Source organism: Ochotona princeps, chromosome 17, assembly GCF_030435755.1.
Source record: "Ochotona princeps isolate mOchPri1 chromosome 17, mOchPri1.hap1, whole genome shotgun sequence".
Lineage (NCBI taxonomy): Eukaryota > Metazoa > Chordata > Mammalia > Lagomorpha > Ochotonidae > Ochotona > Ochotona princeps.
Genome location: NC_080848.1, coordinates 1,026,314 through 1,046,482, shown reverse-complemented (window position 1 = coordinate 1,046,482; position 20,169 = coordinate 1,026,314). Strand labels below are relative to the sequence as shown.

Below are 20,169 nucleotides of genomic sequence, written 5' to 3'. Positions count from 1 at the left end.
CACCGCCTGTGCCCACCGTCTGTGCCTCGGATGGCTCCTCTGCCCCATTTGCTGCTCACAGTGAAGGGGGGTGCCAGGCTGGCCCTGTGAAGACAGGGTGGAGTTACCACCATTGTGTCCCGCTGCCCCACTGGCTCCTGGCAGGAAGCCCCTCATGGCCTTGTTCATTAGCGGTGGCTCAGCAGAAACCCAGCGGGTGAGCACGGGCCGAGCTGGGAAGTCATGAATGTGGCTGGCCCAATGCCAGCACGGGGAGATTGTGGCAGGCTGGGCTCGCGCTGCTGGCCCTGAGTGGACTCTGCCTGGCAGGGGCAGGGCCCCGGGGAGTTGGGGCCGTGTGCAGGGAGACACCGCAGAGACAGCAGGGCTCGCAGGAGAGGGAGTCCTGGCCGAGGCGCTGTCTGCAGAACTTGAGGCTTTGCAGGAGGAGAGGCCAGGCACTCCTGGGCGTGTCCGCCGTGCCAGGCAGAGAAGGAGCAGTGTGTCCTTGGCAGAGGCGTCTCCTGGCCTGGACAGGACAGAGCACTGCAAGCCCAGCGCTATTCCTGAGGTGCAGCCTGCTAGGGCGCTGGCAGCAGGTGCGAGCCGTACGTCCTGGGTGCCCTTCCGGGCTGTTGGCAGAATAGGGTTTCTGGCTATGGATTTCTGACCAGGAGAATTGGGTCCCAAAAGCTCCTACAGCTTGCGCAGGTGGGAGTCAGGGAGCCCCTCCCACCTCCTAACAGAAAGGAAGGCCACACCCACCCGGGCTGCCAGCCCCATGACCAGGCCATGCCCTCTGGTGCCGTGCTGCCGGGGGCTGCCACTGCAGGCAGCTCCGACAACCCTCCTGGTGCTCAGTGCCACAGGAATTTCGCCTGGCCTTCGTGGTTGACTCAGTTGGAGTAACTGTTTATAATCCTGATGACCCATCCTCACCAAGCTCAAAGCCATTCACTGCTCAGTGGCTTTAAGACAATGGATGGTGGGCCCAGCGCGGTAGCCTAGTGGCCAAGTCCTCACGTTGCATGCGCCAGGATCTCATAGGGCACCAGTTTGTGTCCCAGCTCTCCTACTTCCCATCCAGCTCCCTGCCTGTGCCTGGGAAAGCAGTGGAGGACGGCCCAAGGCCTGGGACCCTGCACCCACGTGGGAGACCTCTCCTTTTTTTCTTAAATCTGACTTACCATTAAGGTTTCCTAAGGGTTTCTTTTAATGGTTAATGGATGGTACATTTGAGTAAACTTGGGCAAATTGTGACAAAATTGTTGTCTAGGGTGCTGGCTGGCCCCCTCAGCCTCAGCTGACCTGGCTGGCCCCAGAGGGACTCCTGCTCTCTGCCTTTCAGTAGTAGGGACCACTTTACTTGTAAGTTCTGATTGTTTAGCGTTTGACATCTTTGTGGAATTGTCTCGATTCCATCCTAAGGCTTTGCTCTTTTCAGCTCAGACGCAGGAGCTGCTCGCTCGGCGTCTCCCGCGAGGGCAGTGTGCTCATCTTCCCCTGGAGCCAGGTGTCACCGGGCTGAGTGGAACGGTGGCCGCAGCAGTGTCCCCAGGCCAGCACTTGTTGCAGGCTGTGCTGCACTGGACTGTGTCTCCGTCTCCGGGCGTGAAGTCGGCACACGCGCTGGAGTGGAGGAAGCATAGGATGTGGAGGTCTGGCCATGTGGAGCGCAGCGGCCGCAGGCCAGCAGCAGAACTGGCCGGGTGCCCAGGCCTGGCCACCTTCTCCGCGGCCCCGCGTGCCAAGCACATGTCCTTTTTGGATCTGATTGCTGTGCATCGTGTCGGGGAGGCTGTCCTGGATCCTTCTCGAGTGTTCCAGAGGCGTATTTTCTGTCCTTTGAGCCCCAGCTTTCCCTGGAGCAGCCCCCTTAGGGTAGGGCAGCTGGGCACCTGTTCACTTCTCTGCGTGGCTACCAGCCACAGCTCCAACAGCTGCCCGTGGTGAGCCTCTTGCATGATCTGAGAGTCATTGCAGTTAAAGGTATAGTCAGTGTCTTCGACAAATATGGAGTCAAACCAGCACACAGGCAAGAACTCGTTTGTTTTTGTTTAAAAGATCTGTTTATTTTTTTGTAAAGTCAGATTTTCAGAAAGATTTTCCATCTGCTGGTTCACTCCCCAAATAGCCACAATGCTGGAGCTGAGCTGGTCCAAAGCCAGGAGCTTCTTCTGGGTCTCCCACGAAGGTGCAGGGTCCCCAGGCTTTGGGCCGTCCTTTTCTCATGCCTCCAACAGGGAGCGGGATGAGAAGTAGAGCTGCCGGGATATAAACCAGTGTCCATATGGGATCCTGGCGCATGCAAGGAGAGGATTCAGCCACTAGGCTACTTACTGTGCTGAGCCCATGGGTTTTGTTTTGTTTTGTTTTGTTTTGTTTTGTTTTGTTTTGTTTTGTTTTGTTTTTGACAGGCTGCTTCTCAGAAACAAAGAGCTTGTACCCCCTGGTTCAGTACCCCAGGGCCTACAAGTGCAGCCTTGGGCTCTGGGGCTTCGAGCCACGTCCCGCATGAGTGTGGTGGGGACCCAACCACGTGAGCCGTGGGCCACTGCCCCCCATTGTCTCCATTGAAAGCTGGGATCAGGAGGCAGGACTGGGCACAAACTTGGCACTCCCTCATGTGGAGTGTGGGCATTCTAGCTGCTAAGCCATATGCCTGTGCCCAGCTCATCTGTGGAGTATGTGTGTTCAGTTCTTGAATCAGCAAGCCTGTAAAATAGTTCACTGGCAATCACTCCCATGGTGCCTTGGGCTTCTCGAGGTGTGCTGGGTCTCAGCATGCTTCCTGGGGGAGTCGGGTACGGTGGGCATCCTTGGCGTGCTCCCTGCTTCTCAACACCCCTTGGCCTGCAAAGGGAAAGGTGTTCGCAGAGGGTCACTCGGGTGCTGGGCCAGATGCCGGTGGGCCCCCAGCTGTACACCAAGGCTGACTTGGGACAGTAAAAGCTCCCGTGTCAGGACCATGGCAGGCACTGTTCGCTGCTAGACAGCACGCTAGCGTGCAGGGGAACCCTCTTCAGCCCGCACTGCCTTGTGTGGCGCCCACCCCCTCCGCATCCTGCAGCTCGAGGCAGCAGGTGTCCTTGCCGTGAGCCCGTTCCCATCTGGATGCCGGCTGGTGACTGAGGGTGCTGACAGATGGCCCCTTCCATACGCAGGTCCTGTCATTATAAAGGACAAGTGAAAGCTACTAAGCCACGCCAGTTTTTCTGCTAGAATACATGTCTGAAAAGAAAGCAGGACTGTGAGATAGCGTTTTTGCAGAAGCGGCCACCTCTGCGCCTCCCCACTGCCTCCTTCCCAACCCCCTCAGCCCTCCCAGACTCCGAGGTGGTGTGGCTTGTCACACTAGCATCCTAGTGTGTGTCTGCCAGGCTGCACCTCGCACTTCAGCCTGCAGGTGCGCCCGCTCCCTCCCCGACAGCCTTCCCCTGGAGGAGGGTGTCGTCCCCAGGCCGGAGCTCATCCTGTCGGCACCCGTGGGCCCTGGGATGCATCTGCCTTGCCACAGGACTCCGCGTGACTCCGCGTGACTCAGAGCCTCCCCCGTCCCCTGACTGTACAGCAGGCTGCTGTGCTCATGTAGTACCAACAGAACCAGGGTCAGGACCTGGGGACGGGGGGTGGGGGGCCGTGCTCCTGCCCCTCTCAGCTCAAACTGCACCCCCGTCTCACCTGCTTGTGTCGCTGAGCCCCGACTGCGTTAGAATGGTCAGCAGGGCGCATCTCATGGTGTCGGCAGCTTGCAGATAAATATTTGGTTTGCACTCTAGGCCAGGTATGCTCCAGTTGTGGGCAGGTGGTTAACAGCGCACGGCGTCTGTGGCCTTCTGCCTGGCAATCTGTGAGAGGGGCAGGGCTCCACTGGCCATTGGCACTGGGCTGATTCCTCAGGACTTCTGTTTCCTCGTCATAGAAGAGAAGATTTGCATGGTTGGAGGGTGTTAAAGGGTGACCCTGTTAGGGTCCGGGTTTGAGCCCCCCCCCGAAACGACAGAGTCTGGCTGGTAATGCAAAAAGCAAGCAGAGTTTATTGTGCCAGCATGCTGGGGTCAGACTGGTCTTGGGGCTCACAGGCCAGCCAAAGAGGGGTCGGACCCTGAACTAGCAAAAGGCTGGAGCTTATATAGGCCCCTTTTGGCTGTGACATACATCAAAGTGAACCTAAAAGAAGCAACTTCAGATTTTTGTGGCTCCCAGGTGCAAGCAGTCTACCCCGTTCCCTCACCATGTTTTCCGGCTCATCCCGTTCTCACACCCTTGTCTTTGTGGCTCCTCCGGTTCTTGGGGCCAGAGAATTGCGCCCCTGCCCTCCTGCACCTGGGTTCGTTCTCTAGCTAGGCTTGCAGCCCTGACTCATCCTGACTTGGCAAGGGAGCAGCTTCTTACACCAGGAGGCTTTCCGCTGCCTGCTCCGAGCCCTGCAGCAGCTGGAGAGAGGCTCCCCGGCTCGCCGCTGCCTCCCTCCCTGCTACATTTAGCCCCTCTTCCTCCTGAAGGTGGTCTGGAAAACCAAGCCAAGGATTCTGAAGCGAGAAGCCTCATACGGGCTCTGGAGCTGTGGTCAGCGTGCTGTGGCCCCCGATGAATCGGGCTGTATCCCGGGGAGGCCTCGCCCTGTCCAGTCTCCTTTCTTGGTGTCAAAGGTGGGGCTGTGCCCCACCAGCTCCTGACCCACAGGGGTCAGCTTTACCGATGGCTGGCCACTGTGGCCACGTAGTGAGTGCGGCATCCTGGACGAGGTATACACCCGTGTAGTTGCTCTGACTCGGGGAAGCGCCTACACGGCCCTCCCCAGCAGCCTGGGGGCTTGGCTGCACCCCGAGTCCATCTCTGTCTGCCACTCTCCCCCTCTGAGGGCTCACCGCTGTCGTCCCCAGGCCAGACGAGTGAGGACGGCTTCTCTTAGTGAAATGGGCTCTGCCGTTCGCGTCCTCACGAGGCTGCACAGACCAGGCGGAGCGGTGTGCACACATCATGTCTCATGCACGACACTTGCTACGTTACACTAGCCACGGCGCTGGGACTTCTTGGGAGTCTCATTATTTCTGCAGGTGACAGCAGTCTGTTGTGGACTCAGTATTGTCACATGCACGCGCCACGTGTAGCAGGGAAGGAGTTGGGTGGCAGCGGGGTGAAGCTGTAGAACAGTCCTGTGGTTTTGGTGTTTTGTTTTGTTTTTTAAATGTTTACTTATTTGAAAGGTAAGCAGGAGCGAGAGAGAAGGGGGGAGAGAGCTTGCTTTCCTATCCGCTGGTTCTTTCCCCTCGGGGCCTTATGCGCCCGACTGCACCAAGAGCCAGGAACTCTGCCCGAGTCGCCCACATGGCTGGCAGGGACCAAGGTAGTGGGGCCGTGTCCCATTCCCAGGCACGTTAGTAGAGAGCTGGGCTGGCACAGAGCAGCTGGGACTTGTACCTTGACTTCAGTTTGGGATGGCAGCTTACCCATTGGGCCACAGGGTGACCCTGTGCTTGGGATGGGCTGCCTTCTAGCATTCAGTGGTGCTGTGTGAGAAGGGAAGGTGCGTGGGCCTTCCCGTGCCTTCAGGGGAGCCCGGCCCACAGCCCGGGCCTGCCCCGTCCACATCCCAGGAGGGCACGCTCAGGCCGGTGGTGCTGTCCTGCTGTCAAGAAAGATTAAGTTTTGAATTTAGAAAAAAGAAAAAATCTTTTTCCTGATTACAAATCAATACCCATTTGTTGTAGAACATTTAGAGAAACCAGGAGATAACAGACAACAAAATAAATTATCCTGGTGCGTGTCCTGCAATGAAGGCTGTCTGCTTCTGTGTCTCTTCCGGTGTGCACACGACCCAGGGCCACCACACTCTCGCACTCACTCATGCTTGTACTCATCCACACTCACCCTCGCTCATGCCTGCACTCACACTCACCCTCATGCCTGCACTCACACTCACCCTCATGCCTGCACTCACACTCACCCTCATGCCTGCACTCACACTCACTCGCTCACGCCTGCACTCACACTCACCCTCATGCCTACACTCACATTTACCCTCGCTCATGCCTGCACTCACACTCACACTCACACTTGCAGTCACATTCATGCATACTGCGTGGTCTGCTTGTTTGTTGATGTTCTCTTCACACACCCCGCTCATCACATCTCTAAACCCCATGAGCGACCCCCAACAATATTGGTGGTGCATTGTCATCTTGGAGAGAGGAGAACTTGAAGATAAGGGCTGACGGGCCCAGCGTGGTGCCGTCCACAGGAGAGCCCTGCCAGCTGACTGTCTGCCTTGTGCCCTGCAGGTGGCTGCCATCAACCCCAACCACCCACTGGCGCAGATGCCTTTGCCCCCATCCATGAAGAACTGCATCCAGCTGGCCGCCTGCGAGGCCCACGAGCTCCTGCCCATGCTGCCTGACCTGCCGGCCGACCTCTTCACGTCCTGCCTCACCACCCCCATCAAGATCGCGCTGCGCTGGTGAGTGCCCCAGAGCTTGCCGCGTCCTCGGATCCTGAGCCACAGGGGCCAGGAAACGCCCTTGCTTCCTGAACCTAGCTTGTGGCCTGGGGCACCCCGTGCGGCTCAATGGTTGGGATTTGGGGGAGCCCGGGGCTCCTGGCAACCCTGCAGGCTGGTTCCGTGAGAGGGGCTGCTTTGAGATGTGCGTGTCCGCTCAGCACGGAGCGTCATCAGGTAGTGCCCTGGTGATGACCGGAAAACAACTCTCATCTGAGGGGAAAGGCTATTTTGGAAGAAGTAATTTCCGCCCCTGCTTGGAACTGAAGTGTAATCTTTCAATTTATTCTTAGCAGTTGAAAAAAGTAACATTTCCTTTCCTGTCCCCATTGCTCTGCCGTTTGGGGAGTAGCTGAGGAAATGAGTGAGCTGTTCGAGGAAGGAGGGCTTTCCCTGAGGACCCCGACCCCAGCAGCCCCCAGGTCACTTCCTCCCTAGCCTTCCCGCTGCTGCGCCCCGCTGTGTGCTCTGCTGCAAGGCCTGCCTACCGAGTGGCAGGCTGCGTCCTCCAGGAAGGGACCTGACGCCCTGCTCGGGGGCATGCAGGGGCCCTGCGGCCCAGCGTTGGCTCTGATTCCCGACTCGGAGGAAAAGGGTTCCCTCTAACGTTCTTACTGCTAGAGGTTTAGGGGAGGACAGAGCAGCCTGGAGGGGACACAAAGGGGTGACCCCACTTCCACCCCACGTGCACAGTGCAACCATGGTGACCCAGTGACACTCCCAGGGAGGACACAGTGAGGTAACCTTATGTGCACCCGTGGCTGACCCAGCCAGACCTGGCCAAGGAGGGGCAGAGCACTCTGGCCACACCCCCAGGAGGACATGGCCTCAGCCTCGAAGAGCACTCGGGTGGTGCTGGGCAGATTTGCTGTGAAGTGGGTATCCCGTGGACAAGGAGGCGCCCCCAGAGCCCACCAGCAGGACAAGGGGCAGGATTGCAGCTCTGTGGAAAGAAAGCACAGGGTTTCCCTGCCAGGCCCCAGGAGGCAGCAGGCCACGGAGGAGCTGGGGAAATGCTACAAGGTCACAGAGACTCGGGGTGAGGGGCTCAAGGGGCTCTGGGCCTTGGAACACATAGGGCAGGCAGGAAGACTCCTCCCTCGCAGCTACCTAGTTCTGGGCCACCGTGCCCCTCTCGGGTCATTCTCCTGAAAATGAAGTTGCGTTCAGGTGAAGTGTTCTGCCACTGCTCGTGTAGGTTCTCCGTCCTGTCCGCATCATGTACTTCACCCCGCGAAGAGCCTCAGGCCCAGGGCCTCAGGCCTCGGGCATTGGATTCTGCTGAGCAGGAATACATTGATGAAGCCTGTGCTGGGAACCCTGGGAGGCGGCGGGAGGCTCGCGGTCCTCCAGCAGAGCGCCTCCAGGAGATGGCCGTGCGGGCCAGGAGCCTCGTGTGTGCACAGGAGCTTCATGCACGGCAGAGCAGATCCATCATTTCAGAGCAGTCCGGGCCTGACCACTAAGTGGACTGGTGGCACAGAGGACAGGCATGTGGGGAAGCTCGGGGGAGCGTGTTGTCGCCGGGTGTGGGGTGAGGCAGGAGTGTGGCTGGACAGATGGCAAGGGCTTCCACACCAGACCCTAGGGTGAAGATTTTTTGAAAGATTTATTTATTTTTATTAGAAAGGCAGATATACAGAGCGGAGGAGAGACAGAGAGGAAGATCTTCCGTCCAATGATTCACTCCCCAAGCAGCTGCAATGGCTGGAGCTGAGCCGATCTGAAGCCAGGAGCCAGGAACTTCTTCCAGGTCTCCCACGCGGGTGCAGGGTCCCAAGGCTTTGGGCCGTCCTCGACTGCTTTCTCAGGTCACAGGCAGGGAGCTGGATGGGAAGCAGGGCCACCGGGATTAGAACTGGTGCCCATATGGAATCCCGGTGTGTGCAAGGCGAGGACTTTAAGCACTTCGCCATCACGCTGGGCTCCTGGGTTGGACATTTTTTCACTTAGGAGTCAGTGTAGTATTTTCTCTCTCTCTCTCTCTCTCTTTTTTTTTTAAGACAGAGAAGTTTTATTTGCAAAGTGATGTGGTGAACGTGGGAAGAAGAGGGAAGGGGAAGCAGCTTCCAGAAGACCAACCGTGGGGCGCCTCCTGAAGGCGAGGGGGAGACAGCGAAGGTTCGAGTACGGATCTTGGGATTTTAAACATTCCCTGACCCCTCCCTGTTGGACAGGAAACTGCAAATAAAACGTTCCCCAATGGAGGTCTCAACCAGTTAGGAAATGGCTGGGCAATTCTTGTCCACTCACTTGCGGTGTACTCAAGATTGTAGTAGACTTGGCCTGCTCTCAGAGCCGGCTCTTAGAATCCCACATCCCACTTCCGTAGGGGTAGAGGGTGAGGGTGTGTTCTAGCCGCTTCCTGCTGAAATGGGGCATTGTTCAGGTCAGGGGGCGCCATCCAGGTAGCTGGGACAGGTTGGTCAGCGTACATTTTTTTGTGTGTGGGGTCACCTGGAGTCTGAGCACTGTTTGTGAAGCCTCTGGGTTAATCTGGGCCACGGGGTTCAGTCCAAGGCATCCTCAACCCCACACTGTCACCGGAAAAGGTCAGCGCATTCTTCCCTCAGCTTAACACGCAAGTAAAAGCCAGGAACGCTGATCCGTGAGTTTTATTTGTGAAATGACCAGGTGAGCGTGGAGACAGCCTGGGGCCTCGGGGCTCTTGAGACGGGAGAGACACCCAGTCTAGTCTTCTCTGATCAAAAGGGAAACATGCAGTTTTTTGCAAAACTTTTAATTGAAAATTTTTTAAAAGTATTAAGATTTTATCTAAGAACAGTTTGGTATATTGCTACTATTTCTTTTTTACTATACATGCACATTTTTACTTTGATATAATTAGAATAAATTTGAAATTTCATATGGACATGCTTCCAATAAATTCATAGAAGATGGAATTAAGAGGTATTTCTTTTTTAAGATTTATATATTTGTATTGGAAAGGCAGATTTACACAGAGAGGCGGAGACAAAGAGAATGATGTTCGAACCACTGGTTCACTGCCCTGATGGCCACAATGGCTGGAGCTGAGCTGATCCGAAGCCAGGAGCCAGGAGCTTGTTCCAGGTCTCCCATGTGGGTACAGAGTCCCAAGGCTTTGGGCCATCCTCCACTGCTTTCCTAGGTCATAGCAGAGAGCTGGATGGGACGTGGAGCAGCTGGAGCACAAACCAGCACCCATGTAACACCCCTGCACTTGGAGGTGGCAGATTAGCAGTAGAACTATCATGCCACCCCTGAATTATATGTTTTTTTGAACAAAATTTTTAAAATATGCATACAAGGCATCTTCAAAAAGTCATAAAAAGAATTTGACTCTCAAAACTTCTTACATCCAAACAGATGTGGCTTTTCAGTGTTTTCTACTGTTTGCAGTGAAATATTAAAAGTGGTCTTTTGCAGCCCTTAGAAATTCCTAGAACCCGGGCCTGGCACCGTGGCCAGCGGCTAAAGTCCTCACCTTGAACACGCTGCGATCCCATAAGGGCGCTGGTTCTAATCCCAGTGATCCCACTTCCCATCCAGCTCCCTGCTTGTGGCCTGGGAAAGCAGTTGAGGACGGCCCAAAGCTTTGGGACCCTGCACCCGTATGGGAGACCTGGAAGAAGTTCCTGGCTCCTGGATTCGGCTTCGGATCAGCATAGCTTCGGCCATTGCACTCACTTGGGGAGTGAATCATCGGACAGAAGGTCTTTCTCACTGTCTCTCCTCCTCTCTGTATATCTGACTTTCCAATAAAAATTTAAAAAATATAAATCTTTAAAAAAAGAAATTCCTAGAACCCACCTCACCGTGGCGGTGCTCCGTGCTCTGTCAGTGTCCTCCCTCCCACCTCACAGTGGCGGTGCTCCGTGCTCCGTCAGTGTCCTCCCACCTCACCGTGGCGGTGCTCCGTGCCCCATCAGTGTCCTCCCTCCTCACCGTGGCGGTGCTCTGTGCTCCATCAGTGTCCTCCCTCCCACCTCACCGTGGCGGTGCTCCGTGCTCCATCAGTGTCCTCCCACCTCCCCGTGGTGGTGCTCCGTGCTCCGTCAGTGTCCTCCCACCTCACCGTGGCGGTGCTCCGTGCCCCATCAGTGTCCTCCCTCCCACCTCACCATGGCGGTGCTCCGTGCCCCATCAGTGTCCTCCTCTCACATTCCATCCCCTGGCTTTGAAGGACCACGCTGTGGACTGTGGTGTGCTTTGTTAGTACAGTGCGGCTTTGCTTCCCATGAAACGTGTGTGTGTGTGTGTGTGTGTGTGTGTGTGTGTGTGTGTGTGTGTGTGTTAGGTCTACCATCTGATGGTGAAGTGCTGTTTTGGACGGCCTGTGCCTGTGTTGCCTCCGGCTCTCGGATGCCGGATGTCCCGCAGGGAATGATTCTGCTGCCCTCTGACCACCTCCCAGTGTGTATCAGTGTAGTGTTGTAGTCCAAAATGTATTTTTCCTTCTGCTGTTTTCTGTTTTGATTGAGTGGCATAATTCCATTTTGAATTTATTGTGTGCTGCTAAAAATTATTACCCAGTGGCGTACAGTTTGCCGTGGGCCAGGGTGTACAGTCTGCCGTGGGCCAGGGCGTACAGTCTGCCATGGGCCAGGGCGTGCAGTCTGCCATGGGCCAGGGCGTACAGTCTGCCATGGGCCAGGGCGTGCAGTCTGCCGTGGGCCAGGGTGTACAGTCTGCCGTGGGCCAGGGCATACAGCAGATGGACATCTGATGCATTGTGCAGCATGCCAGTCGGATTGGCTATTAATGAAAATGGTGGACATTATTTTAGATTGAATAGAGGTCAAGAACCTTATTTCCTTCCTTTCAATTAAATTGAAGAATGTGTAGGAGTTGAAATGTTAATACAGCGGGAGTATACCGGCATTTGCCCCGAGGCCAGCCCGATGTCTGCGCAGGAAGCACCAGCAGCCACTCGGCTTTCCTGGCCTGGTACCACGCGGCCACTCCACCTCCTCTGGCCAGGCTGGCCAGGCCTGGCTCCTGGCTCATCTCAGGTGTTTGCTGTGACTTTCGCTTCATCTCAGCCCAGCGTGATTAGAGTCCCCTCTTCAGGTGCAGGGCCTTGCAGCTTTGGGGGCAGTTAACTGTTGCGCAGCATCAGAAGCAGCCTGCCCGGAGAAGGCGTGCGCCTGCACATTTGGTGCTCGTGTGTGGCAGTCTGTCTTTGCTCCCCTTGGTGAGCAGTCAGGTGACCAAGCCACAGAGAGCGGCATTGCTGACCTTTGTTGCAGGGAGCTGTCATTTAGAATTTGTGTACAAGGAGAGGGGCGTGTTCCTGGGGGAACCTTACAGTGTGCCCAGCCCCCAGCCGTCCTGCACAGCCCTGAGGCCCTCGGCGGGGCTCATCTGCCCTGGGCCTGCGCCAAGGGAGACGTGTTTTCTTCCCAAGGTCAACGCTTACTCGACCTACTCCATCTTGAAATTGCCTCAGTTCACAGGCACCAGTGTGTAAGGAGTGAACACCAACAGTCTCCTTGGGCCAGCACAGGCCTCTGGCTCCCCAGCTAGACCAGGCCTTGGGTGCCACAGGAGAAGGTGGCTGCCAGACCCCATGTGAGGCCAGTCAGGGACAAAGGCAGGAGTGGGATCGTGGCCTGAGGACGGAGCCCTCTCACAGGCAGGGGCAGGCTGAGCAGGGTCTCTGGCTTGTGCACCTGGGCCTTCTGTCACCCCTGTCACAGCCCAGCTGTGCCTGGAGCTCCAAGGGGAGGTAGGGCAATGCCCCCTACCTCCATGAGAAGGACAGTAAACAGTAATGGCTGTGTGCTTGGGAGGAGAAAGGAGAGGTGCGCTACAGGCGCTGAGTGTGATGGGAGCGGTGCAGGGCTGGACAGAGAGCCCCTGAGCGGCCTCGGGCGGGCTGGGCGAGGGAGCCGGGCGCAGTCACGGTCGTCTGGGCGGTGTCCTGGAAACAGGTGCGGTGGCGCTCACCGGTGGACAGCCGCGAATGTGATGTGTACTTTCATACGGGAAAGGGAGATTGTCTCCTCACCAGAGGAAGTTAGGAAAGGAGAAAGGCATTAAAACGTGGCAGTTAGGAAGCTTGCAGTAAGGTGGCTCGGGTCAGCTGTGAGAGAGAAGCTGTCGTCTAGCTGTGAACAAGTGAATTCATCTCTCGAGGACGGAGCTGTCATCCGGGACCAGATCCTGGCGGTGCAGCAGTCTGCTCCACGGGGCACTACTGACTTGTGCAAATTCTTGTATGTTTATCTGAGAAGCAGAGAAAAGGTGCGCTTTCGTCTGTGCATTAACCCCCCCAAAGCCCACGCTAGCCCAGGGGCCACGCCACGAGCTCCATTCACACCACCCACATGGGACAGGGTCCCCTGAGACCTCACCATTGCTTCCCAAGTTGGGCATCCACAGGACACTGGGGTCCAAAGCCAGAGCCAGGCTAGACCCCCACGCACGCCCACAGGGTCCAGCGGAGCCTAAACAGCAGGCCAGGTGCCTCTTCAGATCATATGTTAAGCTGAATATGCAAAATGCGATCACTTGGCGAAAGGGAGAAATCCGTGAACCGAGGGAGCAGTTGGCAAGTGAAATGTCTGAGATGAAAATGTTTGAAAGGAACAAAGGAGGGGAGGCCAGAGGAGAGGAGGCCAGAGGAGGGGAGGCCAGAGGAGGGGAGGCCAGAGGCCAGAGGAGAGGAGGCCAGAGGAGAGGAGGCCAGAGGAGGGGAGGCCAGAGGAGGGGAGGCCAGAGGAGAGGAGGCCAGAGGAGGGGAGGCCAGAGGACAGGAGGCCAGAGGAGGGGAGGCCAGAGGAGAGGAGGCCAGAGGAGGGGAGGCCAGAGGAGAGGAGGCCAGAGGAGGGGAGGCCAGAGGAGGGGAGGCCAGAGGAGGGGAGGCCAGAGGACGGGAGGCCAGAGGCCAGAGGAGGGGAGGCCAGAGGACAGGAGGCCAGAGGAGAGGAGGCCAGAGGAGGGGAGGCCAGAGGACAGGAGGCCAGAGGAGGGGAGGCCAGAGGCCAGAGGACAGGAGGCCAGAGGAGAGGAGGCCAGAGGCCAGAGGACAGGAGGCCAGAGGACAGGAGGCCAGAGGAGAGGAGGCCAGAGGCCAGAGGAGAGGAGGCCAGAGGACAGGAGGACAGAGGAGGGGAGGCCAGAGGACAGGAGGCCAGAGGAGGGGAGGCCAGAGGAGGGGAGGCCAGAGGAGGGGAGGCCAGAGGACAGGAGGCCAGAGGAGGGGAGGCCAGAGGCCAGAGGACAGGAGGCCAGAGGAGAGGAGGCCAGAGGCCAGAGGACAGGAGGCCAGAGGACAGGAGGCCAGAGGAGAGGAGGCCAGAGGCCAGAGGAGAGGAGGCCAGAGGAGAGGAGGCCAGAGGACAGGAGGACAGAGGAGGGGAGGCCAGAGGACAGGAGGCCAGAGGAGGGGAGGCCAGAGGAGGGGAGGCCAGAGGAGGGGAGGCCAGAGGACAGGAGGCCAGAGGAGAGGAGGCCAGAGGAGAGGAGGCCAGAGGAGGGGAGGCCAGGAGGCCAGAGGACAGGAGGCCAGAGGAGGGGAGGCCAGAGGAGGGGAGGCCAGAGGAGGGGAGGCCAGAGAAGGCGAGGCCAGAGGAAAGGAGGCCAGAGGAGCGGTGGGCAAGGCTGGGACTCAGCTGGGGGAAGCTGCTGAGTTCTGGCGGCTTCGCTTCTGACCCAGCGTCCTGCGAATGCGGCGGCAATGGCTCAAGACCTGAGCCACTGGCTCCCGGCTCCTGGCTGCTGCCAGCACTGGGATGTGGACCAGCCAACAGATGGAAGAGGTCTGTCTCCATCTCTGACCAGGAATCAGGAAACATTTCACGCCCCTGCTCCCACCTACAGCACCACCATGGGTGCGTGGTGTGGAGAGGCGGAACGTGTGCGGAGGTGGCTGAGCCCCGAGTGCAGCGGGACTGAACAGCGGGACCTCACGGAGCATGGAACAAGGGGGGTTGTCACTTGTGGGACATTGAGGAAAATCCACCACGTGCCAGACGAGAAACAAACCTTCAGTAATCCCAGGGAATCCCCATCTTTGCAACAGCCCTTCTCAGGCACCACACTCAGACACCCCTGAAAACTACAAGGACTTCTCAGACACCACACTCAGTAACCCCTGAAAACTGCAAGGACTTCTCAGCACGTTTCAGCTCCGGCAGAGTCGGGTTTAGTGCATTTAGTCAGAAAACATGAGAACTGCAGGCAGAAGTCAGCTCTCACTGTAAGGAGCTGGAAAGTGGTTTCAGCCCAAGCAGTGAGACCAGGGGGCACAGAGGGGCAGGGGACTGGGACGGACAGGATTGCAGGGAGAGGAGAGGGCCGGAGGGCAGCCCCCAGCCCGGCATGCCTCGGTGGGTAGGTGGGCAACCCCCAGCCTTGCGTGTCTCAGTGGGTCGATAGGCAGCCCCCAGCCCAGCGTGCCTCGGGAGGGTGGGCAGCCCCCAGCCTGGCGTGTCTCAGTGGGTGGGTGGGCAGCCCCCAGCCCAGCGTGTCTCGGGTGGCTCCCAGAACCCAGAGCTTATCTGCTGTCATTTCTCCCTTGTGTTCTTTGTCCTCATCTGAGAGACACACACCATGGCCCCTTGCATGGGTCACTCTTTAAACGGAAATGAGCAGGAAGGTGCTGGAACATCGTGACCCAGGAACTCAGGCCTTGGATGTGTTGTGGGAGTCGGGTGCAGTGTTTGAGCCCCCTCGTGCCCCGGATTGGCAGGGTGGAAGGCAGTCCCTGCTGTGACCCTGCCAGGCCAGATGCCCGCTCCCTCATCTTTCTGTCCGTTCTGCCACACTGACCCAGAGCTCTGCGGCTGCCAGTCATGCTGAGAAGAGCAGACACAGCGGTGGGCGTCCTGGCCGCCAGTCAGGCCTCGGACCCCGGGCAGCAGAAGGGCTGTGACGTGACAGGGGCCTGCGTGCAGTGGGGGCGTCATTGTGTCCTGTTGGTTGGAGGATCTACACGCTCACAGTTGGCATTTAACTTTCCATAGGCCCTGAGCCGCTTCGCGAGAAGCAGTGTGCCCGTTTGGTCGCTGGCGTGTTCTAAGTGGTGCCTAGATGCACTGCAGAGGGTTCCCAGTGTGTGCTGTGGGCTGCTCATCTCAAGGCCACGGTGAGGAATGATGGGTAGAATATTCTGTAAGTAACAAGGAAAACTCCTGAACTAGGATTTCATATACTAGCCTTAAATATTGTCAAAATCATAATGTAAAGAGTCTAATTAGAAAAGTAAAAATATACAGCTAAGTGCTCTTCAAAGTAAATAGAGAAAAAGAGATACTAGAACAATAATAAACTAGAAAATGAACCACAATTTGAGAAAGTTTGTAAAGCAATAGTTTGTTTAAACTTTCAATTAAATTGTTACAACTCTTGTAAACATGATCAGGAAGAAGAGGACACACATTATCTGTATCAGCAGTGGGTCAAGGGTCACCACTAGAGCTGTTGGAGACGGTGAGCAGAGGAGAGAGCGGACATGGGGCAGGGCGCAGCGAGACCCCACACACAAGTATGGGACCAGTACATTTGGAGCAAAGACCCCAGGTACTTGGGAAAGGACCGAATTCAAGGAATGGTGCTGCCCCAAGTGCCAGTGCATGCAGTGAGAGCCAGAGCAGCAGAGGGGAAGGGGCCTGGTGTCTCGGCCAGTGCGCTGCAGCCAGCCTCCCAGATGGGAGCAGCAGTTAGCCTGTCAGCAGCCCTACTTCCTGCCCAGCTCCCTGGGAATGCACCTGTGAACACACCAGAGAACGGCCCAAGTGCCTGGGGCCCGCTGTCATGCAGGACACCCAGTGGGGGTCTGGGGTCCTGGTTTCCACTGGACTGGCCCCGGCTGTGTGGCCCTTTGGCGAGGGAGCCAGCAGATGACCTACAGACGAGCAGGTCTGACAGACAGCTTTCCAGGGGCACATGGAGCCCCAGAACATTCCAAGCGCCCACTGGTTTCTGCTCTGAAAGGGGGTGGCAAGTTTGCCTGCAGTTCATGTGGCTTTTCAGAAACTCACACCCTCCTCTGGACAAAACCAGGAGACTGCGGCTCCGACAGGCAACGTCAGCAGATCTGGCTGGAAGGTGTGCGTGCTGTAGACATGCAGGCAGGCCTTGAAAGGGAAGGAGACCTGGGGGTTCCTGGTGGTGGCTTAGCAGTTGGTAACCTCTGGGTCGTATGGGTAGGGTGCCTGGAGCCTACAAGGCAGTGCCAAGTGTCTGCTTGACTTGAACCCATCCATGCAGTATGTGATTGCTTAGGAACAAGTTGGAAAGCCAACACAGGCAGCCCAGACCCAGGGCTGCTGTGAGGTGGCGGTTGAGGCCGAGACAAGTAAGTTCGCTGCTTGTGGTGGGAACGGCAACAGCCCTGGACTGAGTAAGATTGGGGAAGACGAGCCAAGGGGCCCTCAGCAGCCGGAAGCCCACAGGCTAGAGCGAGGGACGTGAATGGGAGCCCGAGGAGAAAGAGTTCAGTGTTGGAGGGCCCTGGCTGGGAGGACAGCGGGGGCTGTGCGTGGTCAGTGAGGCAGGTTCTAGATCAGAGTGGGAAGGGCTAGACGTACAAGACCTGGGCTACGCTGGGAAGCCAGCGGCTGTGGCTGGCAAAGCAGAAAGTTGCACGTCCGTGTGGGCCACCGTTGGGCACGAGAGCTGTGGCCTTATCTGCTGTCCCTGAAGGCAGGGCGGGGGCAGGGCACAGCCTAGGGCAGGAGTGTCTCCAGGAGAGGTCAGTCCAGGTTCCAGGTCATAGGGGGGCCAGGTCTTTGGGACAAGAACCCCTGTGGGCAAGGCTGGTGGGCACAGAGGGCAACACGGAGTAAAGGCTGGGCCCAGGGCAAGGCCAAGTGCAGGTCCCCGGGGATGACTCTGCAGCAGTTAGCATGGAGGACCTCTGAGTGGGCTCTGCCGCCCTGCCTCGCCCAGACCTGTAGCTGATCCCGGGGCATTTTGCTCGGGGTTGGACTGCAGTGGCAGTCAGCTGGGGCACACATGCCAGTATCTATCTGTGAACGCCAGCGTCCTGTCGCAGGCCTGTGTGGGTGGAGCTCTGGGCGAGAAAGGCTTTGCACCCACCGTCCTGGGGCTCCTGCACTGCTGCTTGCTCCCCTCCTGGATGAGCTGATGACAGGAGGAGAGAAGCCATGGAGCAGGGGAGGGCTCCGTCACAGCCCCAGCGGGCTAAGACCCGGGCCCAAGGGACTCTGGCTCTGCATGGAGATGAGCGGGATGTGTCTGGCTCAGGGCCTGCTTTTGCGTCCCTGCGAGTGCTGGGCTGGCCCAACCCCCAGCCCCCCAAATGGGTGTCCTTGGGAGTGCTGTCCATTTTGAGTCGATTTTGGCAGTCTTTTTTAAAAAAGAGAGAGATTTATTTATTTTTATTGGAAAGACAGATATACAGAGAGGAGAGACAGAGAGGAAGATCTTCTGTGAGCCTCTTCTGGGTCTCCCACGCGGGTGCAGGGTCCCAAGGCTTTGGGCCGTCCTCGATTGCTTTCCCAGGCCACAGGCAGGGAGCTGGATGGGAAGCGAGGCCGCCGGGATTAGAACCGGTGCCCATATGGGATCCCGGTGTGTGCAAGGCAAGGACCTTAACCACTATGCCATCGTGCTGGGCCCGATTTTGGTAGTCTTAGTTTCAGGCGCTGGGGTGGGGGAGTTCTGTGCCCAGCAGGGCTCTGTGTAGGGCAGCTTTCCACAGGCTGCGCTCAGGGCTTCCTTGCTGTGTTTAACTCAATGTTCCATTTGTTACAGCTTATCAAGGCAGGGCAAGACAGAACCTGGCATTGTCTGTGTGCTTTGTGTGCGACCCAGAGCAGGGTCTTCTCTGATAGACTGGGTTAGTGGCAAGGCCCTCTGTCCCCCGAGTCTGTGGCCCAGCTGACCAGGCCCCTTAGCCTATCCTGCAGGCTGCTGTCCTAGCAAGCGGGATGTGGCCACAGGCAGGCTGGGTCCTCTGGGCTGGGCAAGGTCCACTGCCCTGGAGCCACCCTGGCTCCTGGCCCACTGCCCCGGTGTACCCTGGCTCCTGGCCCACTGCCCCAGTGCACCCTGGCTCCTGGCTCAGGCTCTTGGTACCTGCAGCGCCCCACCCTGGCTCCTGACCCACTGCCCTGGTGCCACCCTGGCTCCTGGCCCACTGTCCCGGTGCCACCCTGGCTCCTGGCCCACTGTCCCGGTGCTGCCCTGGCTCCTGGCCTACTGCCCCGGTTCACCCTGGCTCCTGGCTCAGGTTCTTGGTACCTGCAGCGCCCCACCCTGGCTCCTGACCCACTGCCCTGGTGCTGCCCTGGCTCCTGGCTCAGGCTCTTGGTACCTGCAGCACCTCTTGGGATTAGTTTTGCTCACTTTCCTTGCAAGCAGCTATTAGATCACAAATCATCTTCCCAATGCTTTTTTTTCCTATCACATTTTCTGTGCACCCCAAATGCTTCTAAGAATGTTGCATGAGGAATAGTATGGTTGAACCATGAGAATTCAGAGAAAGAGCAAACCATAGAGTGACCTAGGTTAGAGCAGTGTGTGTGTGTGTAAACACAGAGAGCGCCTGAGACGGGGCAGGTCGCACTTCCGCCCGCAGTGCCAGCAGCCCTGTGGGCATGGGCTCAAGCTCCGTCCAGCTCCCTGATACTGTGTGAGCCCTGCCACCCCTGTGGGGGACCCAGGTGAAGCTCCAGGTTCCGAGCTTCAGACCACCCCAGCTCTGGCTGCTGTGCCATTTGGGAAGTAAACCAACAGATGGAAGCTGCCTCTCCCTCCCTCCCGTCTTTCCCTCTCCCTGTAAACTGCCTTCAAGGGAGAGTGTGTGTCAGGCACATCAGAGAACACATTTTACATTTAGATTCAGTGGTAGTCAGTGTGAATTCACTTGTTTGTTCCCAGAACGCCAGAGGTGAGCGCCTCTTGGCACACCAGGGAGCCCCTGTGGTTCTCAGCTTTGCTGCACCTGAGCCGCTCCTGGCTTTGCCCGCCAAGTCCTGCAGCCAGCAGTGAGAGCACCACGGAGCACCGTCGTGTCCATCTGCTTCTGTGAAGTTAATGGGCACACGTCATGGTCCATAAAGCAGCCGAGGGATCTGGTGCCCACAGGCTTCTTAATTGATAAATGTTGCATCGGAGCTATTAGCGGAGCATTAGTAATTCAGAAGCTTGTTCTGGGCACTTGCCCTGGGCGTCCTTGGCAACGCCAGGCAAGAGGAGCCCGCGGGGAGTGCCCAGGGACAGGGGAGGAAGCAGAGAGGGCAAGACAGACGAAGGCGGCCTGCCTCCCTCCCTGGTGGCCTTGACGGCCGGGTCCACATTGCTCCTGGCTCTGCACAGGCTGGGGAGGTGCTTCTTGAGAGTCCTAAAGAAAGTTCAAGGAAAATGAAAGCCAAAGATAGGTTTGTTTGGGAATAAAACCTGCTGATGCCCATGCACGGTCTAACCCGCATTTGTTGTAAAATACATTTTTAAACATTTTTTTAAAGATTTTATTATTATTGGAAAGCCGGATATACACAGAGGAGGAGAGACAGAGAGGAAGATCTTCCATCCGATGATTCACTCCCCAAGTGAGCCGCAACGAGCCAGTGTGTGCCGATCCGAAGCTGGGAACCAGGAACCTCTTCTGGGTCTCCCACATGGGTGCAGGGTCCCAAGGCTTTGGGCCGTCCTTGACTGCTTTCCCAGGCCTCAAGCAGGGAGCTGGATGGGAAGTGGAGCTGCCGGGATTAGAACCGGCGCCCATATGGGATCCC

At 57.5% G+C, this 20,169-nt stretch overlaps 1 protein-coding gene across 2 annotated transcripts in view; it reads left to right on the top strand.

Annotated features, from left to right (window-relative positions):
* Positions 1-20,169, top strand: part of RPTOR (regulatory associated protein of MTOR complex 1) — a 226,148-nt gene that overhangs the window by 117,599 nt on the left and 88,380 nt on the right. For both annotated transcript variants that reach the window (XM_058675485.1, XM_058675484.1), the window contains exon 6: positions 6,264-6,439. In XM_058675485.1, coding sequence (XP_058531468.1) covers positions 6,264-6,439 — 176 coding nt within the window. The remainder of the gene's footprint in view (positions 1-6,263; positions 6,440-20,169) is intronic.